Source organism: Protomyctophum parallelum, assembly GCF_964188405.1.
Source record: "Protomyctophum parallelum genome assembly, chromosome: 10".
Lineage (NCBI taxonomy): Eukaryota > Metazoa > Chordata > Actinopteri > Myctophiformes > Myctophidae > Protomyctophum > Protomyctophum parallelum.
The window spans coordinates 7980109-7988941 of NC_139704.1; the positions used below are offsets into that span (position 1 = coordinate 7980109).

The window sequence follows — 8833 nt, forward strand, 5'->3', positions numbered from 1 at the left end:
AACAACAAACAACCACTGCTCTAAACTCAACTCGTTCACCGTTGACATTTTGAAAAAAATGCCCCACCTCAGGAGAAAACTGTATTAAACCAAATCCAAGAAATAACAATGCTGCAGCAAAGCGCAGGAAGCCTGTACAGTAGATTGTAGTTTCCATAGAACTATTTAACCTGAACAAAACATGTTTTATTCTGTTAATAAAGGTTGTCTTTGTGTTGAATCACTTGAATGGCGCTATATCACCCTTGTTCAATGATCAGACAATTCACAACACAAAATGGACAAACTAAATACATTTATTATCTTTTTCAACAGGTAATGCTATCATAATCATGCAGTCGTTGCATAACAAAAAAATGACTAGGCACTTGGTGGACAAAAAGAATTCTCAGGATATTTTACAGTACCTCTAGTTAAAGACTGTACAATACAATATACTATATATATTTATCTTAACTGAAAAATATATACACAGTTATTTGTCTATGCCGACGTGTGCACTCAGAAAATTGGGTTACATCCGCATGATTTGGTTGTTTGTCCAATGGTCCTAGACTGACATACACAGGCCAGAATTCCCTTGCCCTGTCTGGATACCTACAGTATGGGTCATGGCTACGTGATGCTTAAGTTATACCTGGTTGCGCACCAATGTCACGTGCCCAAAAAAACAACAGTTCTGCGTCATGGATGCTGGGTCCAGATCGGTTCTTTACAGCAGTAGTTCTCAAAATGGGGTCCGGGGAGTTCCAGGGGGTCCCCAGCTAAATGATAGTTAGGAATCAAATGGATCCTTATAGGTCTGTAACTCAGTGTGAGTGTACAAATGGAACCATACACTCTCAGAGTTAAATTGACATTGATTTTACAATATAAATTGGGGTCCCAGAGATAGAATTGCCATTAAATGGGAGGTCCGTAGACTAATGGAGGTCACACTGGGGTGTGCCTGAAATTAAAACAGTTGAGAATCACTGCTAGAGCCGTGGGAAAATCTTCTCTCATGGGGGTCCCTGGCATATCTTTTCAAATGGTGGTAATAAGTGTCAATTTGGGGATCCTTGACATGGAAAACGTTTGAGAACCACTGCTTTACAATATGTTACAGTTACACGTGTGCACAACAACCAAGTATAACTCAGGCTTAAGGAGATGTGTAGCAGCAGTGTAGGACACAGGCTGAGATTGTCAGAAGGCTTTAGGCCTGATAAGGTGAGGTAATGGGAAATAGAAATCCTCCTTTCATAGTGCAAAATTAAAAAAAAAAACAGGATTAGCATTTCAAGTCAAACGAGAGGAGGATCGTTGAGAAGACTGCGCTCAAATCATCTAAGCCTATTTGTGTTTAAAAAACAAAAAAACTGATTTACAAAATGTACACATTTTATACTCGTCATTCAACGACATCACATACCACAGATTAGCTTAAAAATAAACTCTATCCTTTTGGACTATCTATTTCCACCAAACTCATGTCTGGAAAATATGCCATAAAAAATTAATACTATATATTTTGGGGTTCATACAAAATTTGACAAACACTTATGACTCTTCTAATGGCCAATCATGGAGAAAGAATGCAAATGCTAGACCTGAAAAATCATAAATAAACCTCAAAACAGCTTATAGGTGTCCTTAACACACAATTTTGGTATATCCGAGTAACGTGGGGGGCCTTGGTGTCCCATTCCAAAAACATAAATATCTAGCTACCACACTGTATAGCCTACCCGTATATAAACGGTTTCATAAAAACCCAAGATGGTATGGCAAATATACATATTACAGTGTTCAATTAAAGATTCTGTATGACAGTGTACTCAATTCAACTTAAATAACAAAGCTATTCCTTAGACAACATATATAAAAGAATACAAAGAATGAAGACGACAATCCCACATCACAGACATTTTAAATCTTAACTACTCAAGAAAGTTTGTGTGAAGCTAGTGGGACTGGAAGATGAACAGAAGAAAAATGTTTGAAATTACCCTGAGTATTTGAACTCTCCAGGAATCCTAACAATGGTTTTCTCTGTATTCATCTCATAATTAACCATTCTTAAGACATTAAAACATAAGGAGACTGTGACCATTACTTTTTCCATTATTCTTTCGTCATATTGCAAAAATAACTTTTTTGTTGTCATTTTATTATCCAGTGTGGGCGACGTTTAAGATTTTTTCACAGTTTGGACTTTCACTCTCTATCAAATGCCGTTGCCGATGGCGCATCCATACCTCCTGACTCGCAAACACCCTGCCACAGAACCAACAGCGAAATCTCACTGGAACATCGCTGCTGTGAGATGCCGTGCTGACCACTTGGTACTTTCTCAGACTCACTCTTCGAAGTCTCAATTTCAAGACGAACCTCTCTTGCACAGAGCTTTCCACAGAGCTTTCCACACACACATGTCCAGCGGACGGGTTTTCCGCATTCGTCGGGTCAGTAGTCTCACCATCCGTGGCCGCAGAGAGAGCTTTCAGTGTTTTACGCGACAGCACAACCTTCCGGATCTCTCCTTTGTATCTGTGGATGACGTCCATGATGTTGGTCACCTCGGGCAGGTCGGCGTCTGGATGATTTAGCACGACCACAGGCTGCTCTTCCACCGGACGCTTTATCAGCTGAGCTGGATTTAGGGGCAATAGTGTCAGGGTCCTCTCCACACCTTTTGAGGCTGGCTGCCAGTCATCCACACTGGCTGATGAGGGCTCCTCTTCTTGGTTGGTTTGGCTAGAGGCTCGGTTGGCTTTCCTGAGGGGATCAGGACAGTAGTCTGCAGACGGCTCCCTCTTTCTCTTCCCTTGGCCATTCGGGTCACTCTGCTCTGAGGAAGGAAGTGTGAGGTCTGGATCTTCGGAGGGAGTCACTGAAAATTATGTGGAAACAAAAATAATTTTTAATTGTCACATTATGATGGGATGTACATCATCACATCTACATATAATTAAAATAAATCATATTTATAAATTATTACTGTTATAATATTTGATTTGTAACCCATTTCGGTAACACTTTACAATAACGACCTGTTATAAAGCATTTATAAACATTAATAAGCAGTTTGTAGATGAGTAATAATCATGAACAGACTGTTTGTTGACATCCGTAAATGTTTACCTAAACATTTATAACTATGTGAATAGTTTACTACTTACTAATACCTTACTAATAACGTATAAATGATGTTTAAACATAGTTATAAATGTTTAGGTAAACATTTACGGATGTCAACAATGATTGTTCATGATTATTACTCATCTACAAACATCTATACATGTTTATAAATGCTTTATAACAGGTCGTTATTGTAAAGTGTTACCCACATTTCTCACCCCCAATGTGCTACAGAATGCTTCTTTGTATTAATTGCCATTCGTCAATATTTTTAAATCTCGCAGACAGTACACGTCAGCCTTGAGAAACCATGAGTTATCATGAGTTAGTTTTGCTTCTTAGTTCTTACCCTGTGGTGGAATCGGAGGTTCGAGAACAGAGGAAGACTTGGCTTCATAATTCCCACCAAGCGTCTCATCGACAACTGAACTTTCTTCTCTGCCTGACACCTGGCATACCATGCCACCCTGGCTTCCTCCCGAGGGTCCTTGACTGACACCCGAGTTTTGAGGGGGCACATCTTCAGGGCATGCATTTGGTGCCATGATCGACGAATGCTCTGAAGCAGACAGGCATGTCCCACCAGCTGAGCTGCTGTTGTCCATTTCTATTTCAATGAATCGTGACGGCTGCATCGTTTCACCACTCATCCCCGGCTTTGCCGATGGTATCATTTTAAGTACTAGCAGCTTCTTTCCATCCACCATCTTGAACCCAATGGGCTGTGTAGTGCAACCGGGGGGAACTGAAACTTTGTTTTTGGCCAAACGTTGGCTTGTGCCAAAGTTCTCGCGTGGTTCCACGAGGGGGTCTTCTGATTTGACGTGCGACGTAGGTGCTGCAGGTTCAGAGGGGAGCTGCTGAGCTGTGGGAGTTTTGATCCACTGTTTCAGGCCATTTTCTGCAGACAGACTCTGGAGAAACTGCTGCGTCTCCTCCAAAGTCGTGTGAGGGTGCGGTAGTCTGTAGGCATTATCCAGCAAGTCACTACCTAAGAGAGACAGGGGGCTTTGAGACACCCATTGCGTTTCCTTAACTGGGTTCTTCTTCAAGAGTATTTTCAGGCCTAGTCCTGGCGATCGCTTATCCTTCCTAGGTCTGCTTTTTCTTTTAAATGGGTTAATCCGTTTTCTGCCCTTATTTTTAGGACGAGCTTTAGAAACAGATTTCTTATCTCCTCTCTCGTTCATCGGTTTCGGCTCGCTAGAAACATTTATTTGATCTTCACATGGATTTACATTCTGGGGCTCTTCACGTTTTTTCCTGTGCTCTTCGGTGGCCTGGTCGACCGCCATGACCCGATTCTCTCTGTTCTCGTGGAGTTGACTGCACTGCGACGGCTCATTTTGGACTGTGACTGAAGCATCGTCATTCAGAGCAATTTGAATCCCTGCACAGTGGGGCTGGTCGTTTAAGTTTGACTGGCAACCATTTGTGTCAGGGGTGCGTTGGCTATCAATATCGGCACTTTCAGAGTGAACGGCCTCTTGCTTGTCCGACGCCGGCATCATTCTGAACCCTTTTGCATAAGCACCATTCTGAGGTACCGTTATCTTGTTCTTGACTGTGAGGACAGTAAAGTCTTGGCTGCTGTTTGGAAATCCAGAATTAGTTATACAGTTTTCGGAGTTTAGGTGACTAAGGTGAGGACTCGCGTCTTGGGGCACGTTTGACACTACGGTCTGCAGAGCTTTGGTCCATTTCTGACCTCCCGTTTCCCCGACCGTGGACGTCACCAGAAACTGCTGCGTCTCCTCCAAAGTCTTTGCTGGATCGGACAGACTGCAGTACTTGTCCAGGAACTCTCTCCCTGGCAGTGAGAGACAGTCTTGTGAGAGCCACCTGGCAGTATTCCTCGTCAACCTGTGGTTCCTTTTTGAGACATTGTCGTTGGGTCTGACCGTCAAAGAGTGAACCTCCTTTGTTCTCTTTTCGCCACTCTGGTCAGCATGGACGGTGTTGATGTGCTTTGTAATCAGCTTTTTTTGACGGTCTTCGTAGCCACAGTGCTGACAACGGAACTTACGACCGGCGTGATCAACCTCACCACCTTGTTCGAGGGTCAAGCTATGCAAACAGCTGTGCTCTAAAAACACGCTTACATCCCCCGTGGAGAATTTCTGACACGTTTTGCATGAGTATTTGCCATTTTGGCTGTGATGCATGGTTAGGTGTGTGCTAAATTCCGCAAGTGTGCGCTGGACATTGTCATTACAAATGCTGCAGCCTGAGAAAGTGTCCTTGTGGCTTAACAGATGAACCTGAAGGTAGGAGAATTCGTGTGCGGAGAAGTTGCACACGTGACAAGGAAAAACCGGCAAATGGGCTTTGTGAGTTTCCTTAAAGTGTCTCACTAGCTCGCCGGGAACAAATTCCAAATTGTCCTTGCATTGAGAGCATCTGAACCTGAGTATATTTCCACTGTCATTTGTCCCGCGTTGACTCGGCTGAGCTTTATGGGGGGGCTTCTGCTCTGATGAAGGGCACTCTGCATTTTGCTCGCACTCCTCCGTTATCTTCTTTGGTCCGTGCTTATCTTGACTTTGCATAGCTGGTGGCTGAACGGCAGCCTTCCTGAGGCGGAGACGTTTGTGCCAGTCTTGATTCTTCTTATTGACAACCTGTCGACTTTCTCCACTAGAGACCTCCGCTGCACCAACGTCGACAGTATCCATGTCTATTCAGGCAGGACAGTTTCTCTGTGAAAAGTGAAGGGGGAAAAAAGGGTTCAGGAAACTGGAAAACATACAGTGAACAAGAAAAATGTCTTCTAAATCCTGACAATTTTCGGAAATACCTATGTTTCTATATCAGTGGTTCTCAATATTTCATGTCAAGGACCCCCAGAATGATCTGTATTTGGCCGTGGACCCCCATCTGAAAATATGTAGTTCCAGGGACCCCCCAGAAGCAAATATTTGAGTTAAAATTTTCGCTCTGAAAGAATATATATTCAAAGATGTGCGCCACATTCACGATTTTTTAAAAATAGCAGACCTACAAGCTCATAGCACGGCACTCGGTGCCTACAAGCTCATAGCACGGCACTCGGTGCCGCGCTACGAGCTTGTGGATCTGCTATTTTTCAATAGCTAAAGTATAACAATGCGTAAAACACCAAAAGGGGTTCCCGCCAAAAATGGATTGGAGGACCACTTCACCCATTTTCAGCCCATCTTCATAATAATTGGTCCTCACTGGTTCATTATTATAAGATGTGACATTTTGGTCTACTCAATCTGTGTCTCAGAAGACAGCTGTGGACAGAAACCTGGTAGTTTGGTCATTTCAAACCAGACATAAAAGTCTAAATAAAAGGAACACGTTATTCCAACCAGTTCCTTTCCCCTCCATCAAGCGCCCCGGCTGGCCAGGGGGAGGAAAAGCATGTTCTTAATGCAAAATCAATGGCTTTCAATTTCAACGTGCCAACTTTCCAGGGAGAGAAAGGCTGTCGTTTCTAATATCTTGGAAGTTGGAATCCCCATCAATTGTCATTCGTACTAGGCAGTAGTGCTGCACGATTCTTGATCACATTTGGATCTCGATTTTCCTCTACAAGAATTGAGATCATGATTATTTTTTTCCCCCATTTAGTCTGACTCTGTAGTTGCTGAACATTACTACATTCAAAATGTGGCCAACTAACTGTGGCTTTAAACAGACAACATCAAAGCTTGACTTAAACCTCTCTTGAAGTCTCTCTCTCTTGTAGCAAAAATAATTGGATAGCCAACTAGTACTGCACGATTCTTGCTCAAATTTAGAAATTAGATCTCATAATTGCGCAGTCCTACTAGGCACTTCTACATTGAGCTCACAACATATGCGTGAGCTTGTATATCGGCAATTTTCAGCAGAGATTTGGCGTAATGGAAAAATAGATGGAGACCAAGACAAGACTTAGTTGTCCTGGCTTTTCGATGGCTGTGACAGATATATTCAATTTAGCATTTGGCATGCATGTGTAATAGCCTAGTTGTTACTATGTGACACTATTAGATACAATAGTATTAGTTATATATTCAAACCAAAAGTATGTCTCCTTTCCTAATGAGACAAATCTATATGATCACATTAACAACATGAATATTTACACAGTCTGGTTGCAAGAACATTAGTTTCTTCCTGCATTAATACACATTAAATATTGAAATGCCAATTCGCATCCAGTCCACCTGTTGCTGAGAAAGATTCTTTGTTTTGTTTTTACGATTCTGAAGACGCTAAATAAACAACGGTGGTGTTAGGCATGAGGAAATGTTGTTTGAACACAAAACACACCTGTTTGTTAGTAAAGCATTCACTTAATCGATTTAAAAAACTAAGTAATAAGCTACGAACTCAGTTACAAAGCAGTTACAAAACCAAAATAACAAAAACGCGCAACTTGAGTATCTTTAATTAAAGTTTTGCAGCCAGGAGCACACTGATCAGCGCATCATGTGCGGCCATTGTGCAATTTGGCTTGACCACAACAAAGTGATGAGACTGCCTGGGCTCAACAAATGCCTTCGAATTAATTCGAAAAGTTTAATGTACCGCGTGTTGCTATAATGTAAACACACCGACGTCAATTCGCTGCAAAAACTAACACCGTTGTTATTAGTGGAAGTGTAACTATCTAACCGATCAACGTTACTTGGACGAGTGATTTGAATTATCGTTTACACGCAAGAGCTTATATAGTAGACGAAATAACTTAAATAGAAAGCGTGGCTCGAAGGTTTCCATCGGGTTCGTTTCGCTTGCATTACGTCGCTTACTGCAGGAAAACGGCGGATTTCCGACTAGATCGACGGCAGAATTGTGTTATTTAATGACTTCTCTCGGTTTTTACCTTTCTTTTGTAGAGAGCTTGACAGCTCAGCGAGTGGCAGCCATGATGGTTTTTTCATCATCCGGGGATTACGCCAGGCTATGGGAGCTCTTTTAATGTAGTTGCTCCGTTGGGGTGCACGCGCGCATACTCAACGCACGCACGCGCGCACACACGTACACACACGCAGACCAGACTATAGTCCTCGCAGTTTGATTTTACGTTATGTGGGCCTAGTCCTAGTCGGTCGGTTTGCAAAGCACTATCCTCGCCTCACCAGGCTTTCCACCACCACCCCAGAGGAAAAGCAAAGCACAGCACGGTCCAAGTCTTTATTTTGCAGCCAGGTATTAAAACAAAAGGAATAACACGTGTCTGTCTGTCTGTCTGTCTGTCTGTCTGTCTGTCAAATATAGGCCTTAAACTTCTATCTCCCAGGCCAGGGCAGAATGCCAGAGATTATGTTTACGTCCCTGTCTGTCTGTCTGTCTGTCTGTCTGTCTGTCTGTCTGTCTGTCTGTCAGTTTAGCAGAACAATAGGCCTACTTCAGTTCTGGAAAGAAACACCAACATTTGTGTATGTGTAACCTGTCATTCTTTAGAAAAATCCCATTAGCCACGTGAATTTCAAAATGGCCGCCAATTTTAAAGATGGCTGCCTTTAGGATATGTCTTAACCTTAGAGCTTTCTTGCCTTAGAGTATATATTCTAAGGTCTTAACACATAGCCTATATTTGTCTCATTTGACGATTCTAATGTCAAAAGAACTATCTACGGTATAAAATTGGAAATTAAACATCAGAAAGTGCCGGGGGGGGGGGGGGGGGGGGGAGGGGGATGTATGTCCCTGATAACTATAAGTTAGTTATTTTGTATCTGTATTTTTTTTG

At 42.5% G+C, this 8833-nt stretch overlaps 1 protein-coding gene across 1 annotated transcript; it reads right to left on the bottom strand.

Annotated features, from left to right (window-relative positions):
* Positions 1–280: 280 nt before the first annotated feature.
* Positions 281–8019, bottom strand: znf518a (zinc finger protein 518A). The gene is made up of 3 exons (XM_083774866.1): positions 7964–8019; positions 3473–5822; positions 281–2875 (listed from the first exon to the last, which is right to left on the bottom strand). Exons 2-3 carry the CDS (start codon positions 5796–5798, stop codon positions 2154–2156), a joined length of 3048 nt encoding a protein of 1015 aa, XP_083630992.1. The 5' UTR covers positions 5799–5822; positions 7964–8019; the 3' UTR covers positions 281–2153.
* Positions 8020–8833: the final 814 nt, after the last annotated feature.